The following is a 22,207-nucleotide window of genomic DNA, read 5'->3' as shown; positions in this document are numbered from 1 at the left end:
GCTGCAATCCATTAAGCCTTGGGAGTGTCATCCTGCAAATATATAGCCCAGGAATCAACTATAGACCCAAAGGAGATTTCCACGTGGCCTTCTAGAAGCGCTTTTCTGGACAGCTTCCTCTCTTGATACTGTGTGCCCTAAATTCTCATACCTGCCTTCTCATCTCAGTGAGATGGCTCTGCTCTACTTGGATGCCTGCTCTCTGCACCTCTGTTGAAAAATTGTTCCCAGGTAGAAGGTGGAATAATCATGAAGACTACCTTGTGAATTTTTTTCTTCTTTTAGTCTTTTGCTGTCAGTTATTCATTACCTAGAAAGTATTAGCTCTATAATTCATCCAGTTTTATAGTTATTTCTTGCAAGAAGGATATTCTACTCATTGCATCATGACCAACCACCATATTGCCCCCCAGAAAGATTTTTCAAAATGCATTTCTACCAAAAGTGTATGAAAATACCTGTTTATATCCATACCAGCTCTAGGTTTAATATTATTTTAATGTGTGGAGATTAAGTAATTTTTTAAAATATCATGTATATAGATCTATGTACTTTTAGACATATGTACTTTTTCATATATGTATACTTTATATACTATATATATACTTTGATTTCCAAAATACCTGAAACTTTTTATTATAATTTTGCCTGGGGACTCTCCCAGAATATTTAAGTATATTCCAAATTAGTCATTAGTTTTACATATTCATAGAAAGTGTTATTTTAGCTGAAATTAGGTAGAAAAAAAAATCCATAGATATTTGAAAATTAATTTAGCAGCATTTTTGGCAATTACAGACAGCTACCAAAAAATAAAATATGTTAGAAAGAATTACATTGTTCATCTTCTGTGATTTTCAAATGTTTGAGCAGATATATATTTATTTTTAAAGCTTATTTAAATTAGCACTAAATTTAGATTATTTAAAATTAGCTTATTTAAAATTTAGCACTAAAATTTGCTTATTTAAAATTAGCACATTTTATCTAAAAATGATAAATCTGTGATCTGACATGTAAATAAACATCTAAATTTTTTTGAAACTAATTTTTTGAGTGAGGTGGACTGAATACCAACCACACTTTGAGAAACTATTGGTAAAATAGGACCTGATTTCTAAAAGAACATGAGTGGTAGGTGCTTGGGAGACAAATGAAGTTATAGTATAAACAAATAAACTTGAAAGTCACTGAATACTATATTTTCTTCACAATGAAGAAAGGTATTTGAACAATTCTGAAAGGTCCTGGAGTAAAGAGCAAAGAAGCCTATTTAACTTAGATTAATCTAGTACTAAGGATTTCCCAGATGGTGCAGTGGTAAAGAATCCACCTGTCAGTGCAGGAGACACAAGAGACACTGGTTCCATCCCTGGGTCAGGAAGATCCCCTGGAGTAGGAAATGGCAACCCACTCCAGTATTCTTACCTGGAAAATTCCATGGACAGTGGAACCCCGTGGGCTACAGTCTGTGGGGTCGCAGAGTCCGACACCACTGAGCACACTGCACACAATTACTGTCCAAGTTTATTTACTCTACAAACTTTTTAACATTATCACACTCTGGGAGATGCAAAATAGAGAACATTTGTTGATACAGTCTCTCCAAGGACTTCCCATCAAATAAAGATATTTGAGATGACTTTGATGATTAAGTAGGGCTCTAACTACCCAAGAGCTGAAGCTACATGTGTCACCATCACAGCATTTAAATTGCCTATTGAGTGAGAAAAGCTCTGCTAAATGTGAGAAAATGTGCTAGATGACCTAGTTTAAGAATATATACATATGTGCTGCTGCTAAGTCATTTCAGTCATGTCCGACTCTATGCGACCCCATAGACAGCAGCCCACTAGACTCCTCTCTCCCTGGGATTCTCCAGGCAAGAATACTGGGGTGGGTTGCCATTTCCTTCTCCAATGCATGAAAGTGAAAAGTGAAAGGGAAGTCCCCCAGTCATGCCCGAGTCTTAGTGACCCCATGGACTGCAGCCCACCAGGCTCCTCCGTCCATGGGACTTTCCAGGCAAGAGTACTGGAGTGGGGTGCCATTGCCTTCTCCGATCTCCTGATTTACTACATATAAAGGTAGTAAATTGGGGGCATACATGAATAGAATCACCACATCTTAAAGATGTATTCACTAAACTCCTAATAGAAATTTTATAAACTTATGGTTCAACTTTATTCTCAAGTTTTAAAAATATATTAATACTATAAATACTAAAAATACTATTTTAAAAATACTATTAAAAGCATATAGCAGCAGGTTGATAACCTAATTGGAAAAAGAAATCTTTTATGAGTTTATACTGTAACTAATATGAACTAAAGGAGCCAATCTGTAAGATCTAATTTAGAGATTAACAATGCAAGATTTCTTATCATCATATTATCTATAGAGGGTTCATTTACTAAACCGAGCTTTTGAAGTTCTTTTTTGGGGGGAGCTTTAAAATATATTTCTTAAATTCAGTATACAAATTGATGCAGAAAACTATAAATAAATAAAATAAAAAGTATTTATCAAATATAGCAATTTTTATCTTTAATAATACTAATTTTAATTAATAAATATTAGAATTGATTTCCCGGCAGTAATTTACCTCTGAAGTCATGCAGAGGGCTACTTGACATTTAGGGACACTATGGTGAAGATTGAGAAAAAGCAGGAAAGAATTAAGTATTTGACTTTGGAATTTATGTTTGTCTTTACTAAATTGAGTGAGGTCCGTCCTTACCTGGTACAAACTGCTAGTAATTCTGAACACCTAGAATCAGATTGGCCATGTAATTTGCAGGGTATGGTACAACATGAAAATCCAGGGCTCCTTATTTAAAATTATTAAGAATTTCAAGGAGGTGACAACAGAGCATTAAACTGAGTATGAATCCTTCTGACCACAGAAATATGTGTGACTGAACAAGTCTAACAACCATGAAACCAAACCTGATTGGAATATTTTTACAGAATAACAACCAGGTATACGAAACTGACTAAATCTGATTAAGGAGGCAGAGTTCTCCTAAATCCCCAGGCAACCAGAAGCCCGGTGGCAAGCACGCAGTTTGGCAGAACAATTTCTAGGGAAACCTCTAAGGACCAGTTTAGATGAGACTCAGTAGATAGATACATACAGGACTGTTCATAACCTGCTGGTAATGAGTTTTTTTATACTATGCTATAAATACAAGCTGTTCTCTTATCTGGAGACTGTGATAATTTTAAAGATAATATTGCCATCATCTCTTGCACTATAAAGAAAAAAAAACTCTAGATGGTATGCAATATATAATACAGGAAATAAGTTTATAATACAGGGAAAAAAATTGGGAAATTTTCTTAAAAGATTTAATGAAATAAAAGAAAATTAAGAGCACTAATATGGGTTGATGGATCTACTGTGGTATCTTTGTATATAAGTTTATATTATGCAGCTCTCCTATGTGTCTTGCTTGATTCATGTCACAGTGCTTTATTGTTTTGAAGGCATGCCTATTATGTATATCTCATAGATAAGACAGTTGGTCTTCAGAAAAAGTTGTGACTCCAATAATGTAAAAAGTTTAGTTAGTGGTCGAGCTAAAAATATCTTGCCCATATTGAGGGTATACTATGTACTAGACATCTGATAGAAACATCTGAATGCAGAGTTCCAAAGAACAGCAAGGAGAGATAAGAAAGCCTTCTTCAGTGATCAATGCAAAGAAATAGAGGAAAACAACAGAATGGGAAAGACTAGAGATCTCTTCAAGAAAATCAGAGATACCAAAGGAACATTTCATGCAAAGATGGGCTTGATAAAGGACAGAAATGGTATGGACCTAACAGAAGCAGAAGATATTAAGAAGAGGTGGCAAGAATACACAGAAGAACTGTACAAAAAAGATCTTCACGACCCAGATAATCACAATGGTGTGATCACTCACCTAGAGCCAGACATCCTGGAATGTGAAGTCAAGTGGGCCTTAGAAAGCATCACTAAGAACAAAGCTAGTGTAAGTGATAGAATTCCAGTTGAGCTATTCCAAATCCTGAAAGATGATGCTGTGAAAGTGCTGCACTCAATATGCCAGCAAATTTGGAAAACTCAGCAGTGGCCACAGGACTGGAAAGGGTCAGTTTTCATTCCAATCCCGAAGAAAGGCAATGCCAAAGAATGTTCAAACTACCGCACAATTGCACTCATCTCACACGCTAGTAAAGTAATGCTCAAATTCTCCAAGCCAGGCTTCAGCAATATGTGAACTGTGAACTTCCTGATGTTCAAGCTGGTTTTAGGAAAGGCAGAGGAACCAGAGATCAAATTGCTAACATCTGCTGGATCATGGAAAAAGCAAGAGAGTTCCAGAAAAACATCTATTTCTGCTTTATTGACTATGCCAAAGCCTTTGACTGTGTGGATCACAATAAACTGTGGAAAATTCTGAAAGAGATGGGAATACCAGACCACCTGATCTGCCTCTTGAGAAATCTGTATGCAGGTCGGGAAGCAACAGTTAGAACTGGACATGGAACAACAGACTGGTTCCAAATAGGAAAAGGAGTACATCAAAGCTGTATATTGTCACCCTGTTTATTTAACTTCTATGCAGAGTACATCATGAGAAACGCTGGGCTGGAAGAAACACAAGCTGGAATCAAGATTGCCGGGAGAAATATCAATAACCTCAGATATGCAGATGACACCACCCTTATGGCAGAAAGGGAAGAGGAATTAAAAAGTCTCTTGATGAAAGTGAAAGAGGAGAGTGAAAAAGTTGGCTTAAAGCTCAACATTCAGAAAATGAAGATCATGGCATCCGGTCCCATCACTTCATGGGAAATAGATGGGGAAATAGTGTCAGACTTTATTTTTCTGGGCTCCAAAATCACTGCATATGGTGACTGCAGCCATGAAATTAAAAGACGCTCACTCCTTGGAAGGAAAGTTATGACCAACCTAGATAGCATATTCAAAAGCAGAGACATTACTTTGCCAACAAAGGTTCGTCTAGTCAAGGCTATGGTTTTTCCTATGGTCATGTATGGATGTGAGAGTTGGACTGTGAAGAAGGCTGAACGCCGAAGAATTGATGCTTTTGAACTGTGGTATTGGAGAAGACTCTTGAGAGTCCCTTGGAATGCAAGGAGATCCAACCAGTCCATTCTGAAGATCAGCCCTGAGATTTCTTTGGAAGGAATGATGCTAAAGCTGAAACTCCAGTACTTTGGCCACCTCATGCGAAGAGTTGACTCACTGGAAAAGACACTGATGCTGGGAGGGATTGGGGGTAAGAGGAGAAGGGGACAACAGAGGATGAGATGGCTGGATGGCATCACTGACTCAATGGACGTGAGTCTGAGTGAACTCCGGGAGTTGGTGATGGACAGGGAGGCCTGGCGTGCTGTGGTTCATGGGGTTGCAAAAAGTCAGACATGACTGAGCGACTGATCTGATCTGATCTGATGTACTAGACATCATACTAAGCAGTTTCCATGTGTTATTCATTTAGATTTGTTAGAACTTTTTCAACAGAGAGTGACTTTGTTTACACTTTACTTGAACTAGCTAAAAATAGTAAATTTTTGTGTGCTCCACTGGGAAATGTAGGAGGCAGCCTCAGATATAGCTGAGTTTGTGCTGAAGTGATGTCTTCAGGAATTTATCTCACCATCTTTCAGCTCTGCCTTCCTCCTTATTGTTTGTTCTCAGATGGAGTCTGTGCCTGTGGTGGCAGGAATGACCTCCAGATTTACAAGCCTTTACTAGTCCTGATCTCAGATGGAAAGAGGCTCCCACCTATCTAATTCTCAAGAAGGGCTAAGCCTTGACTTGTTTCTATGCCCACTCCTGCATGAATCATAGGGGCAAAGACATGTTCTAATTGCACAGACCTAAGTCGTGCATCTCCCTGGGGCTGAGAGATACTCCACTCCTTAACTGTGCAGATGGAGAATGAGAGAGGTGTTGTTTCCAAAAGTTGTCTCAGGGTGCTATTTCCAAGAAAGGGAAAGTGATTCTGGATAGACTATAGTAACAGATACCCATTACAAAATTTATCATTGTAATTTATATTTACACACAAGCAAACTGAGGCTTAAGGAGAAAAGAAAGATACTCTGCTTCACTGTAACTATATTGCAGGCATGATGCTTTTCACGAGGAAATATAAGGTATTGTATATCCCAGTCCTTCAGAACAATAAAAAAATTTATGTTGTGTATGTTCAAGGAATGACTACCTCCAGATGGAAGACATTTGTTAATTGTATTATCATCTTCAAGCTAATAGATTCAGAGATGACTTTATGTAGACATAAGTAATTGGGAATTTTATAGATATTCTGGAATGCATATTTTCTAAATGACTAACATTTGGTGGGAACCCACTATTAAAGAATCATTATTTTAAAAAGCAAATTTTAGACTTTGAGCTCTTGAGACATCAGTAATATTTTTCATAAGCCGATGAGTAAAAATTGGTGGAAGACAACCTAAATCCATTTATTTACTTAGTAGTGAATGATTTAGCCCAAGGATACCTCAAAAGTATCTTCTGTATATGGAACTGAGGTTTTGTGAATAAGTTTGGAAAAGAAACTAGAACTGTCTACCATACATTTTGAGAGAAATTATCCAATTAACCTGGGCCAGCTTAGAGAGTAGCTGTGAGGAATTTCATGTATATTGGCTTGGTTCCACAACTGATTGAAATGACAAATGAGCACTCGACCGCTGATATGTCCACCAAGCAATGGTTTATGGTGTGCCTTCATCATGACTACGTTGAACCAAATTAAATCTGTCTCTTGAAAATCTGAACTGGAGACTATAGGAGTCAGGTAGTTTGTAAGAGGAGCAGAAATACAAACACATCTAGAGTGGAGCCTTGTCAATGTGTACACCCTGGAGCTGAGATCTCTGTTTCTGAGATTACAAGTACTAGAGATCCTGACCAGTCACCTACGTTTGTTGGTCAACTAGGAAAACTACTGCTGTGTCTTTTAAATAGTCCCATCTCAGCAAGGTCTGCATAGTGGTGAAACAACTGAATAGTCACGTATAATTCTAAGCATCACAGTTTAAATAGGATAATCCCAAACTGCAGGGTGTTCAGAGAATGGCAGGTAAGAAGATCTGATTTTTGAGTTTGAAAAAGACCTACTTGAACGTAGTGTTCATGCTTAGACCAGAGTGTGGAGGGTATAAAGATATACTCAGAGAGATCTGAGAAAATGATTGAGTACTGTATATTCTTGGCAGCTGTAGAAGAAAGGCAAGCAGACTCTTTACCATCTGAGCCCTGCAGAAAAAAGGCCAATGAATAAAACAGACAGGCGGTAGAGCTATTTACACTCAACTTTGATGGACGTGAGTCTGAGTGAACTCTGGGAGTTGGTGATGGACAGGGAGGCCTGGAGTGCTGCAATTCATGGGGTTGCAGAGTCGGACATGACTGAGTGACTGAACTGAACTGAATGAAGACATTTTCCAACCTTTTGCTGACATGTGAAAACTGATCTTGGATGATAAAATTGTAGTGGTAAGAGATTGTAGGCAAGGTTTCATTGGATAATTAGATATTCTTCAATTTAAAGAAACTATTATTGTCCAGTTTTATAAAAACTTTCTTTTTTAGAAAACTAGACTAATTGTCAGAGCTGAACTTACCATAAACTTTAGAGTTCCTCATTTGTAACTGGCTTCCCTGGTGGCTGAGAAGGTAAAGAATCTGCCTCCAATTCAGGAGACATGGGTTCTATCCCTGGGTCGGGAAGATCCCCTAGAGAAGGGAATGGCAACCCACTCCAGTATTCTTGCCTGGAAAGTCCCGTGAACAGAGGAGCCTGGCAGGCTACAGTTCATGGGGTCGCAAATAGTCAGAGAGGACTGAGCGACTTAACACTTTCACTTTCACGTTTTAAGTGTTTGGGAAAAATCCAAACAGCCCTCTTTTTGTATTTATGTATTATCTTACTTAAAATAGGGCTTCCCTGGTGGCTTAGAGGGTAAAGCGTCCGCCTGCAATGCGGGAGACCCGGGTTCAATCCCTGAGTTGGGAAGATCCCCTGGAGAAGGAAATGGCAACCCACTCCAGTACTCTTACCTGGAAAATCCCATGGACGGAGGAGCCTGAGAGGCTGCAGTCCATGGGGTTGCAAAGAGTCAGACAGGACTGAGCGACTTCACTTTCACTTTCTTAAAATAGTCCCCCTATTATAAAAGTTCAAAGTCTCATAAAATCTGAATTGTTAATAGTGATGATTCTCACAGGATTTAAAACTATTCCATTCATATTTGAATCCACAATTTGAATGACTATTCTAATTTATGTATATGAAAGCTTTATTATGTAAAATGAGAACAAATGTGTTCATTTGTGACACACTAATGAAAAAGGAACCAGTATAATGAACTCTGGAGCTATGCTACCTCATAAAGTGTCAATTCAAGTATAAATATGCAATAGTACAGGAATTAAAATGCATATTTATTTCCTGGAACAATGTATTTTTATCATAGATCCAGGCACACAGTAGGCATCCATTAAATATTTGTTTCTCTATAGGGATCTTGCATTTCTATGATTTTTTTTAAACTTAATTTTGCAATAGAAACTGATATTTATATTACTGATATTTAATATTTAAATTAACTGATTTTTTGGTAAGAATTTCAGATAAGTTGATGCTTTACTAGGTAGAAAATGTATTTTTATCTTTTAATAGTCTCTCAAGGGAAATCTACTCACATTAACAGTAAAACAAAAAAGAACTAAAATAGGAAAGCAAACAATAAATAAAAGTAATGTTCTACCTTTCATCACAAATGAGTCAAAAGTAAGTTTTTGCTTCTCATTAGCCCATTTTTATAGCTGTTCATTGTGCTATATTTTGTAAATGGCTGGAATAAAATATGTTTGTTATAGGTTTTGGTTTTTTTTTTTTTTCAGAAGAAATGATTGTTTCTGTAAAATAATGTTCTCATACCCTGAAGAAGGGGATGGCTACCCACTCCAGTATTCTTGCCTGGAGAATTCCATGGTCAGAGGAGCCTGGCAGGTTACAGTTCAAGGGGTCAAAATGAGTCGGACACGACTGAGCAAATAACACACTTACACAGTTACTTAAAACATTAGATAAAAAAAGTAGTCAGTTCTCTCATTTGAGAATACTTAATAAAATTATTTTCAAAGCTGATAGCTTTGGCTTTAATCAAGATTCCCTTTCATGCAGCTTTATTTGGGATTGTGCTCAGTTTCCACTCATAGCTTCTGCTCAGTCTCCACTCAAGAAGTGGTCATTGCTGTCATGTGATGGACAGGGAGGCCTGGCATGCTGCAATTCATGGGGTCACAAAGAGTCGGACACAACTGAGCAACTCAACTGAACTGAATTGAGGATGACACTGGTCCTTGCAAGCTTCAGCCGGAAACCATAAAACTCTGTTGTGACTTAAAAAAAATAAAAGTATGATCTTTATGATAACATGACCTAAAACAAAGATAGTTTTACACCCTAATTTTTCACCTACCCAGTCACACAGACACCACACACACACACACAATATCACACAAATCCTTCCCTAGGTGTTATAATTTCAAGGCTTTAATTTTAGGGTTTTTGGTATATACTATTCCCATAGAAGTTTGCACTGTTCTTTGTGCCAAATTGTTAACAGAAACTAGGGAATACCTCCAAGCGCCTTCATCTATTTTCAGTTGTGGTGTGTCTCTGAACCATATGCCTAAATGTTGTTCCACTTCCAGTTTATACCTGCAGTAATTATCTTCCAAGAAACTAGTACAAATTGGTACAGAACTAATTCTAAAGAAGTTAATCGATGAAACAGAGAAAAGTCCAGGTTTCTTAATTATATCTAGAGCCTACAAATCTTTAGGATTTTTATGTATTTTTAAGTATGGCTTAAGAAGTGAATTTTGTATTGTAGAGTGTAGTTTGAAACTTTAACAGGTGCTTAAACTTTGTATACTTGTAAAGGTCCAAGGATTGTTTGGACAAAATCTCTTAAGCCTTATTTTTCTGTATAAACATCATTATTATTATTTAGTAGGTTTTAATTTTTTTAGTTGGTAAAATCTTAGAGTTTACTTTTTATTAAGAATTATTTTATTGTACAGTTAGATTCATAAAGTAGAAATTATAAATAATAAATGGAATTTTTATGTCAGAGTAATGCTTAGATGTGAGGTTTGGGACCTGTAGTATTGGTTTCAAGTTTTTTCTTTTAAGTGAAAGTCACTCAGTCATCTGACTCTGCGACCCCATGGACTATACAGTCCATGGAATTCTCCAGGCAAGAATACAGGAGTGGGTAGCCTTTCCCTTCTCCAGGGGATCTTCCCGACCCAAGGATCGAACCCAGGCCTCCCGCATTGCAGGTGGATTCTTTACCAGCTAAACCACAACGGAAGTTCATCACTAATAGATTCCTAATTGTTAAGTCCTGTACGACTCTGTTCAAGTATCTCTTCTTAGTGACATTTCTCAACAGAATTAAAAGATGCTTTAGTGTCTGTTGATGATAATGCACCTGTCAAAATTACAAATTCACAGTGACATGCTCATACTTTAAGAGAGTCATGACTTGATATTCACAAAGCAACTCATTAGTTATTTTAACAGGAACATATTTTGGTAAGAAAATATATTTTTACTTTCTCAAAGGACTCACAAATTTACTTTAACCTCACATTACCAAGTTGCAACTAGTTTTTTTTAAACCTAAAATTTAAGTGATTGGTAGAATAACATAATTATATGTTTAGAAAATGCTTACGTTACAGATGAAATTTTCTTAACTAAATTTTTTGACATAAGGAACATTTCTGTATATATTATATTTACTTAGACATCTTCGTTTTGGCAGTCTCTAATTGAGAAATTAGAGACCTGGGTCTCCTGCATTGTAGACAGACGCTTTACAGTCTGAGCCACCAGGGAAGTCCCAATTGAGAAATTCAGGTACTTTCTTAAGATTTAGTAACATTTATTTTTGGCTGCCCTGGGTCTTAACTGATGCACTGGCACTTTCTGAAGTAGTGGCAAGCCGGGGTTGCCTTTTGTTGCAGTGCTCAGGCTTCTCATTGCTCTGGCTTCTCTCGCTGCGGAGCATGACCTCTAGGGTGTGCGGCTGTCAGCAGTTGCCTCAGTAGCTGTGGCCTGAGGGCTTAGTTGCTCCATGGCATGTGGGATCTTCCTGGACCAGGGATCAAACCTGTGTTGTCTATAGTTGCAAGCAGATTCTTAACTTCTAGACCACCAAGGAAGACCCAAATACAAGTACCTTTTTATTTACTTAAGTTTATTTGACCCATCTAATTTGAAACTTTCACTATAGTTTAAATATTCTAAAGAAACATGCCCAACTGAAAACAATAATTGTGAAAATCATAGAATTGTTCTATGAATCAGTTCACTCACTCAGTCGTGTCCGACTCTTTGTGACCGGACTTCCCTATCCATCACCAACTCCCGGAGCTTGCTCAAGTTCATGTCCATCAAGTCGGTGATGCCATCCAACCATCTCATCCTCTGTCGTTCTCTTCTCCTCCCACCTTCAATCTTTCCCAGCATCAGGGTCTTTTCCAATGAGTCAGTTCTTCAGTTCAGGTGGCCACAGTTTTGGAGCTTCAGTTTTAGCACCAGTCCTTCCAGTTAATATTCAGGACTTACTTCCTTTGGGATTGACAGGTTGGATCTCCTTGCAGTCCAAGGGACTCTCAAAAGAGTCTTCAACACAACAGTTCAAAAACATCAATTCTTTGGTGCTCAGCTTTCTTTATGGTCCAACTCTCACATCCATACATGACTACTGGAAAAACCATAGCTTTGACTAGACAGACCTTTTTCGGCAAAGTAATGTCTCTTCTTTTTAATATGCTATCTAGGTTTCTCATAGCTTTTGATCCCCACATCTAAAATAAAGCCACAGCTATGTTTCTGCTTTTAAAATTATTTTGAATTGTGAGTGAAACATTTTACTTTGTCTAAACTCTCTGCAGCTACAGATCAAATGCCAATTTCTAGTACTAGTGATTTACAAGACAATTATTATAAAAATGCATTCATAATATTTTTTCTATAATAATATTTTTTAAATAATAATTTTTTCTCATAATCAAATCATTATATGTCAATGTTAACAGAAATATGAGACTGTCACTTTATATTGTTGTTTAGGAGGAGTAATATTCTTAAGGGCTAAACTTAAAGTTAAGACTATTTCACATACTTGGTTTAGAAACAGAACTTTTGACTTCATAAAACATTTGGACATTCTTTTCTTCTCTCATAGTTAAATGGCTTTACTGCATACGTGCAAAATGTAATAAAATGTTCCTATTAATTCCTTTTGAACTGATCTCAATTTAAACATATGAGACTTGCAGTGAAACAAGAATATCGCAAATGGTAATAGCTCAATGTATACAATCTCATTTTTGATGGCTAAGTAATTATATAGCTTCCCTTGTGGCCCAGCTGGTAAAGGCAATGGCATCCCACTCCAGTACTCTTGCCTGGAAAATCCCATGGATGGAGGAACCTGGTAGGCTGCAGTCCATGGGCTCGCTCAGAGTGGGACACGACTGAGCGACTTCACTTTCACTTCTCACTTTCATGCATTGGAGAAGGAAATGGCAACCCACTCCAGTGTTCTTGCCTGGAGAATCCCAGGGACGGGGGAGCCTGGTGGGCTGCCATCTATGGGGTCGAACAGAGTCGGACACGACTGAAGCGACTTAGCAGCAGCAGCAGCAGCAAGTAATTATATAAATAATATTGTAAATTGTTAAGCCAGTAGTCTTATGTCTAAATGCCTTTGTTTCCTACATCTCATTGTTTCTTTCTCTTAGATCGGGGTACTGTGCAGAAGGTGGTTGTTCTTCCTACTAACAGCTCTGCTCGCAGTGAGCTCATTCTGGAGGAGTTGGAAGTCTTTAAGGTTTGAACGTCTATTCTGTTATCCTCAGCACATGCATGATAAATGGAATTCTGTAAGCTTATGACAGCTTGGGAGGAAAAAAAATGGATAAAAGATCAAATAAATGAATGTTATAAATTTTTGAGAGTAGAAAATACCAGATAAAATGAGAACTATAGAACAAATATTTTTCTGAAGTCATTTTTTACATTTCAAGTTATCTCAAAATAAAAAAAATAGTATTTTAGCTATCATCACAACTTGAAGAATTTTGATGTCATCATTATTTTTTTTAAATATGGTCAAGGTCTAGACTATCTGCCTTAAAAGGGCTTTTATCATTTGCCTCACAAGCCACTGAGACCCACATAATTCCACATTATTGATTGTTAGAAAAACTTTCTCATATTTTTTTTGCCAGGAACTTCAAGAAAAACTGCTTTGTTTTCTCTTGTTTTATTGCTTTCAATTCAAATGTCACTCTAGTTAAGTAAAATAAACATTGTTGTCTCTTTAAACTTAGAACTTCATGTTCTGTCTTGAAATTGCATTGTTTATTCTCTTTGTCCTTGAATTTGGGATAAAAAGAAATGAAAACACAACAAAAAAAGGCACGTAGAGGAAAATTCAGGCCAGGTGACGCTAGTGGTAAAGAACCCTTTGCCAGTGCAGGAGACATGGAGACGAAGGTTTGATCCCTGGGTCGAGAAGATCCCCTGAGGAGGTCACGGCCACCCATTCCAGTATTCTTGCCTGGAGAATCCCGTGGGAGCCTGGTGGGCTACATAAGGTCACAAAGAGTCAGACATGGCTAAGCAACTTAGCACACAGGCACACATGCGTGAGCCTGGAAAATGGTACATGGTGTCCTGAAAGCCCTTCTCTCCGTATTGATAGTTCAAACCATCCCTCTTACCTGCATTTGGAAAAATGAGTAAAGCACAGCCAGAGTTTGAAGAAACTTTGGTATGGAATTAATTCTACTGCAAACTTCTATTTCTGACTAAACTCACTAAGAAACAATGGTCATGGACACTAAAAGACCAGAGTGAGCTTGTACTGGAGTAAAAACAGCATTTCAAAACCCCTCAGTGCAAACTATTGCTAATCCAGAAAGTTGCCTTGCTCAGTTGACTGAACTCAGAATGTATTAATATATGTTCCCACAGTCACCAAATATACTGGATTTTAAGCACATAAGTAACTAGGATACAATGATGTTAGATTATGCTAATACATTTTAAATATGAAGAAATATTTTTTAAAAAGCAAATACAGAATCTGAGTAATTCTGGCAATTTCCCATTATGTTATTAAAGTTAAAATTTTTAATGTTAGACTAACTTTGGCATCAGGTTCCTTGTGACTAATGGATTAATATTGTGCTCACAAAATATTAACCATGTGCATTCAAGTGCCATTTCTATGCCTTGCTTTGTAAAAAATGTCACTGGATTAACCAAAATCACATTTTACCGAACAATGCATTTCTCATTCAATTCAATAGGGGCAACATGAATGGCCAAAATAATATGAAGTGTCTTATTCAGTAGTTTTCTTGAAGATAGCACAAAGATTGTATTTTAGCACTTCATTTTTAATTCTGAAATATCTTTTTTTGATAATCAGAAAATGTTAATTGAGTTTAACACAAACCCAAACATACAGTCTATGGAAAGGTCTTAAAAATGTGAGGTATTCTGATCATGTGCTAACTACTTATGATCTGTTATATGAGTTATGCTGGTGTTATCATCATAAAGAATAAACTCTCAGTGGAAAAACAGAGTCAGTCAAAATGCATGTGGGGGGAAATCAACCCAAGAGACACTAAGGATGCTTGAGCTTTCTTCCGGATGTGTGTGGCAGTGATTGATATGGCTAAACTGAGAGAGACAGTTACCAAATAAAGTTACTGTCTTCAGCATGGTGTTTGTGTCACATTTTTTGAGGTGAGGTAAAAATAATTGGGTGTGTATGATACACTGTGATGGGTACTTGAGGAAATAATACATTTAAATTGGAAAAAAATTCTTAGCTAAGTGTCACACTGATATACTGCAGAAAACTCAGTGTAACTTTTAAAAACCAGGCACTTTGTTTTTAAAGAGCACAGAACCATAGTATCTTCTTTAATCCTCTTTTCAGAACTTTTTCTGAAAATATGTCCAACTTCCCTGAACTTAACTTGAATTCGAAGTACAACTATTAATATTTCCCTAGGTGGATATAAATGCAAATCTTGCCCTGTATGTGTGTGCATTTCTAATGAATGTCATGATTTGTTGCAATTGAGTATTTAGAGATATCACTATATTCTCTTTTAAATGTTTGTATGAACACATAACTCCAGAAAGTGAAATAATTATGGGCAGAGTTGATTTTGGCAGCGTGTGCACGCTTGAGTTACTCAGATGAAGCTTCATAAAACTTTATCACGTTATCACAAATCTAATCCTTAATCTTTAAAAGGAACTAAAGATATGTAAGAAGTAAAGTTAAGAACAGAGGAATTTTAAAAAAGGATAACTATTTCAGATAACTTTTAGGTTTTTTTACTAATTCACACTTATCAAAAGAAAACCTTATCTAACAATATTCTTTTGTTTTCAACTAAGAGGATTAATAAGTGTACAGTTCAGTCACTCAGTTGTGTCAAACTCTTAGCAACCCCATGGACTGCAGCATGCTAGGCCTCCCTGTCATTCACCAACTCCCAGGAGTTTACCCAAACTCATGTCCATTGAGTCAGTGATGCCATCCAACCATCTCATCCTCTGTAGTCCCCTTCTCCTCCTGCCCTCAATCTTTCCCAGCATCAAAGTCTTTTCAAATGAGTCAGCTCTTCGTATCAGGTGGCCAAATATTGGAGTTTCAGCGTCAACATCAGTCCTTCCAATGAACACTCAGGACTTATCTCCTTTAGGGTTGGATCTCCTTTCAGTCCAAGGGACTCTCAAGAGTCTTATCCAACACCAGAGTTCAAAAGCATCAGTTCTTCAGCGCTCAGCTTTCTTTATAGTCCAACTCTCACACCCATACATGTCTAGTTCAGGCAAATACTTCTTTTCATAGCAGCATTTGACAGGTGAACTATAGTGTCTTATGCAAAATACTTTTGTTGTGGAGGAATAAAATGGGGTACCATTCCACTGCCCCCCACCCAAGCACCCAGATCCAATCATGAATTATTCATTGCCTTCAATATTTCACATACAATTTTTTCAATTATCTCAAGTTTTGCTAATTTTCATTTATTTCTAATGACTATCTTGATAGATGTGTTATAATTTCTACTTATTTTTTTAGTTTAGGCATATATTTGTGTAACTAATCTGTCCTTATTTTTAACAGAAGAAATGAAGTTTATAGATAATTATTGCTAAACTTTGAAAATATATGTGCAAATAGAGAGAAATGATGATGTCTTGAATTTTAGCATAAAAAGTATTTTCATATAAAATCCTTTTTAAGGATTATTTGAGCAACTAACAATTTTTTTTTTATTTTTTAGAATCATGCTCCTATAACAACAATGAAGATTTCATCCAAAAAGGTAAAAACAAGACCATGTTTATTTTCTTTGTATGTAAAAATTTTACTATTGTAGAAGAATGTATTTTATAATTTTGAAAATTTAATTTTAGTATTAGCAAAATAATTAATACTGTTCATAATATACCACACATTTAACTTCGATATGGAATTTACTAGCTTTAGTGGAAGACAAAATAGGTTTATTTTTGTACAGAAATTAGAGTAGAATATATATGTGTGTGTGTGTGTGTGTGTGTACGCAGCAAGATATTCCAATTTTTTTATATCCTCTATTCTTAAATATTATGGTGTGTGAAGCCAACCAAAATAAAAATAATCTTTCTGAAGGAAGATTTTAGCACAATATTTGGGCTACTGTAACATCACAAGCATTCTCAGGGACTTGAAATGCGTTATCAATCCTCTTTTCCTCTTTTGAGTTCCTGCTACTGTCAAATGTTTGAAGTGTGCAGTGCATTCTTTTATGCTTATTTTTAAGAAAGTGCTATTTTATAAGGGTTACATGTCACTTAAAAATATGAATGTCTCAAATCTAAGCCATATCAGGCTTCAAGGTTTGGGGAATAAATGTTTTACTATGATTTTATCAGAAATGTTTGATCTAATTTGCACCTGCAGATACACAATGATCATGGAAAGAAAAAGCCCAATTCCAGGCTCTGCATTTGCAGAACATGCACGTCTCCAGACCCCAAAGGCACTACCTCCTAAAGCAAAAGTTGTAAGGGGCAGAGCAGTTTAGTCAAAAATGGGATAGGCTTCAGAATGATACTGACGTGCATTGGAATACCAACCTGACCCTAAATTATAAATAAATTATTAACTTCACTGACCTACATCTGCCTCTGCAAGGTAATGCTTTTCTCACAAATGAATTAACTTACATAAATTGCCTAAGATAAAGTGGTAACTCTTGCTGTAAGAGCCTAAGACTTATTTTTCTTGGAATATGGAATAAAGTTTTTATGTGTTAGCGTAACTAATGATATAACTTTGGTGTTCTTCACCATATTTGCTCTGTTATAAAGAAGTATTCCAATCAGTCTTGTACTATTTTCACTTGATGAAATTTTATGAAGAAAAATAAATAGGGTACAAGGAAGCTAAAGATCTCATCTGTCAAAATGTTTGCATGGTGCATAACAAACATTTTCCCAAGTAGCAAGAAGCCATTTGTCATTTTCCCCAATTTCCTAGGGAGCTGGTCTCAAGTCAGAAAATCTTTGAAGTCAGCAGGGAATCCTTTTGTTGAAAGTAGTTTAATGGAAAGAGAAAGTATCAGAGCAAAATTCAAAATGGACACAAAGCCATTTGTGTGACACAGTAGCCCAGTATACAATTATAGATTCCAGCTCCTAATTCAACTGGTAAACTTGTAATACGCAGTCCCCTCCATTAAATTACAATGTACAACACACACATACACAGGAGAAACTGAGTATTAACTATGTCTCAGCTTCTTATATTATAGATAATTAAAAATCTTTCGTTAAATCAATTATATTCAAGGCAAGGTAACTGATTTGGGGGAAATTCGTTTTAACAACTACATATTGCACTCTTTTTTAAGTGTGAAAGAACTGCAAATTGCCAGTGGTATTTTTATATATACTTAAATTCCATGAATTTAGTACCTTCTCTAATGCTCAAACTAAAAAATTTACTGTTCATTTTATACTCTTCTGTTTTCTAATTTATCCTTGCATTCCGTGACAGAAAATAGATTAATAAAAAAGGTTATTTACAGAATGAAATTACCTGTATCCTTTCCTCAAATAAATACATTTCCTTGTAATATGTTAATGAAGCTGATGTACTATTTGTTAGTGTATTCACTAAACATTTATTTAAAATATTTCTAGGGAAATGGTTATTATTGAAACATACAATTGTTTTCTTATAGCTTGAATGTCTCAAATGGGGATCAGTAATTTTCAGCCTATTTTCTGAAAAATTTATTGATCTGAATAAAATATTTTATATTAGGCACAGTAAACTAAGGTGTGATTCAAATGATTAATTAGGATTGAAAATGTATAAATTGCTGGCTTGTTCACTGGTAGTTTAATACAACTACTACTATTACTTAATATTCATTAAACACTTAGGTGCCAGAAACAATTTTAAGCAATTTATATGGAATTATTCCTTATATTGTTCTTACAAAAATCTATGGAGTAAGTGCTGCATAGTCCCAATCTTACCAAAGAGGAAGCTGAGATTTAGAAAAGTTACCCAGCAAAATTTTGGAAGCTGGGATCTGAATCTCAGAGACATGCCTCCAGAATCTGTTAGACCAATGATGCCCTCACTGATTTAATTGTGAATCTATATATAATTTGCAAATGTGTGTGCATATACACACATATGTTTGTGTACATGCACATATATTCAAGTTCCAATTTAGAAATTCTATGTTAACTTGAGTTACACATCATTAGTCCTTTATAAAATAAGGACTCTGAGTTAGAAACTTATCCCTTCAACTCCTGAGAACCACTTTATGCATAGTCAAGAGAACTGGGGCAGTATCATAATAAGCTCTTGACACCACACAAATGAAGGAAGATGGAATCTTTATAACTTAGGTTCTTGAAGATCTGTGGATCATACAGAATATTTAAAACATGTCTAAATATAAATACAGTCTTCTGAATAGTTTTAAAATTGCTCTAATGAGTAATAATTCACTTTCAAAAGCAGGTGAAAATTGTTTTAAAAGTTTTATCTAATGCTTACTATTTTTTCTCAACTTAAAAATGTCCTAGACTTGACTTTTTCAAATTTGCAAGGTGATGAGTTGCCAAACTTGAAGAATAAGAACACTCCCTTGTGCTTTGCCAAGAGACAGCATTCAAAGAACAAACCAAGCATCACAATTTAAATCTGTAATACATCTGCTCAAACCTGAGAGAACAACGAATCTCGTCTAAAACACATTACATGGTGCTCAGAGTACATGGTGCTCTGAGTTTTTTGTGGTTTTTTTTTTCAAACAAGTCAAGTAATGTTACAGGCGTATTAACATAGGGAAATTCTATTTATTTTGGCATTATACCCTTCTGTACTTTGCTTCTTGTTTTTAGTCTGTTTCAAAATGCATCCAAGGGTCTGTGGGTATATATTATGGGTTCCTGCTGAAAGTTCTCTTTTAACTTCCACATCTGAAATAAATCACCGTCATTCTTCTGATAGCAACAGCTGTATGTGAGCTCCAATGAAGGACTTGCCCAAGTGTCTCTGCATCGCTGCCACATCTACGGGTCAGCCTGTGCTGACTGCTGCCTGGCAAGGGATCCTTACTGTGCCTGGGATGGCCATTCTTGCTCTAGGTTCTATCCAACCGGAAAGCGGTGAGTACTCAATATTCAACTGAAAATCAAAATCAGTATCATCAGACGGTTAAGCAATGCTCCACATTATTGGAATCAGTTCTATTGCAGTATCCCGGAAAAATGACACTAAAAGTAGTAGCTATGTTCAGCGCCATATGTAGTCTTCAAATAAAGAAAACAGCCACTCATAAAAAACAAACTTATGGCTACCAAAGGATACAGAGGGCTGGGGGTCAGGGGAGGGGATACATTTTAACTTGCGGTTCTCACAGGAATATTAGAGTGCAGTAGTTTGGAAAAATTCCTTTTTCATTTTAAAGTTCCTCTGCAACACAATCCTCCACCTGCAACCCCTAAAATATGTCAAGCAGCATTTTAACTTTCACATTTATCCAATGTTTATCTTTTTTGTTTTATATGCTTCAGATATCCTTAACTCTAACTTTCCTAGGGTTTCCTTGTGCCATTTAATTCCTCTGTAATCAAATGCTTGTCCCAGTTCAGGCAAAAGGAGCTCGCTCCAGAATGGATACCCTGAATACTTCCAAAACCTAGATAACCATGCTTTACCCCCTACAATGGTGTGTGTATGATTATTGGTTAGATTAAGAGGTTCAGGTAGTCTGAGGCACAGTGCCTTTTAGCCAAGAGAAGACTTAGGAAGGAAACTCTGAACCAACTTTCACCAAGTTGGAAGGAAACACCAGTAATGAAATTATAAAGCAAAGAATATGCAGAATTTGGGATCAAAGTCACAGCTATTTTCACTCAAAGTTTATTATGGGTCATCATGAGTGACAAGGGGTCATCAGGAGACAGCAAATACGACTAGCCTTGAGCACCAGTGATCTTTCAAGTAAAGTCACTGGAGTGATGATGTTTTATAACTCCTTTTTCTCTGTTATAGATATAGGTATTTAAGGACTTGACAGATTAAAACAACCTAGCACTTCTGCATATCAAGATTATTCTGATCCTTTTATGCATTACTTCAAAATATTTGTATTATGGGGAAACTATTTGCCAGGTAGTATTCTAGAGCTAGGCATATAACATAAAAAAAGAAAAAAAAAGTTACAAAAAGACAAAAATCCCTTCCTTTAGGGAGAATAAGTTTTAGAGGGGGAATACAGACAATTATCAAGGAAACCCTAGGTATATCAAATAATAACTTTTTGAAGGGCAGGGAAGAGAGAGAGGGGCTGTGAAGTGGGGGACTGCAGTATTAAATGGGTGGTCAAGGGAGGCTTACTCAAGGTATATTTGAACAAAAGCTTGAATGTGAGGATGTGTGATGAGGATGAATGTGTTATGCCATTATTTGGGAGAACAGCATTTTAGAGAGAGGCACCAGAATCCTTAGAGCTGGAGTGTGCCAAGATTGTCCAAAAAACTCCAAGACTAATGAGGCTATCTGTACTGGAATGAGCAGGGGGAAACGTAGGAAGAAATGGGCTCAAAATGCCAGATGACACAGGATTTAGTAAATCAGCAAAGGATTTTCATTTAGAGTTAAGTGGAAAACTGCTGAAGGGTTTTTGACCACAGGAGTAGTATTGTTTGAATTTTGTTTTAAAAAGTTCATCTGGTGGGTTTGGCTGGGATCAAAGCCCTGGGATAGAAAGAAAATGTGAGGAGAGGAAATAGAAGGTGCAAGACAGTTAGACTACTAACTGATGATCAAAGTGAGAGAAAATGGTGACTTGGTAGAGCTGGAGGTGGTCAAAAGTCTTCTGATTCTGGATAGGGCTCACAGAATCTGCTAACATATTACATGCTGGGATGTTATAGAAATGGAGGACTCAGAAATAAGCCAGTTTTCAGAACTGAGCCTTGGAAATATGTGCATGTCATTTCCTGGGAAAGAGAAGACTGTGAAAGGCACAGGTTTGTGGGGAAAATGAGATGTTAAGTTAATGATGACTATAAGGTATTCAAGTGGAGATGTCATATAGGCAGACATCTGAATCTGGAGTAGGGAAAAGTGGCCCAGATAATTTCAAAGTCTTCTGTATTAAAGGCATAAGGTATGATGAAAAGTCCCACTCTTTACCCAGAAGATTTTAGTATCTGTTTTCAAAGACCCATATTCCACCATCTTTATTTTAAGATTTAATCAGGAGGCCTATGGCCTCTTTTCATTTCTACATATAATTTCTGGACCTCGTTATCCTGAGATGTGTCTATACTGTGCTGAAGTTCTGCACCCGGACACAAAGTATGAGGAAAGCAAATTCTAAATAATCTCAGATAAAAAATGATTTTTGTGCTCACTTGTGTTTGACTATATATTCACTCACAATTATGATAGCAGCAATATTTTTAAACTATTTTCATAACTACTACTAAGGCAATAATTAATTTTTCTTGGTAAGAAGTTCTAAAAA

The 22,207-nt window shown here is 36.4% G+C and overlaps 1 protein-coding gene across 1 annotated transcript in view; it reads left to right on the top strand.

The window, feature by feature from the left end:
• The window catches only part of SEMA3C (semaphorin 3C), a 208,044-nt gene that overhangs the window by 169,842 nt on the left and 15,995 nt on the right, over positions 1–22,207 (top strand). The window contains exons 13-15 of the mRNA XM_027539810.1: positions 12,860–12,948; positions 16,442–16,483; positions 19,681–19,838. Of these exons, the coding sequence (XP_027395611.1) occupies positions 12,860–12,948; positions 16,442–16,483; positions 19,681–19,838 (289 nt within the window). The remainder of the gene's footprint in view (positions 1–12,859; positions 12,949–16,441; positions 16,484–19,680; positions 19,839–22,207) is intronic.

The sequence above is a fragment of the Bos indicus x Bos taurus genome, chromosome 4 (assembly GCF_003369695.1).
Source record: "Bos indicus x Bos taurus breed Angus x Brahman F1 hybrid chromosome 4, Bos_hybrid_MaternalHap_v2.0, whole genome shotgun sequence".
Lineage (NCBI taxonomy): Eukaryota > Metazoa > Chordata > Mammalia > Artiodactyla > Bovidae > Bos > Bos indicus x Bos taurus.
This window is presented reverse-complemented; position numbering and strand designations above follow the sequence as displayed.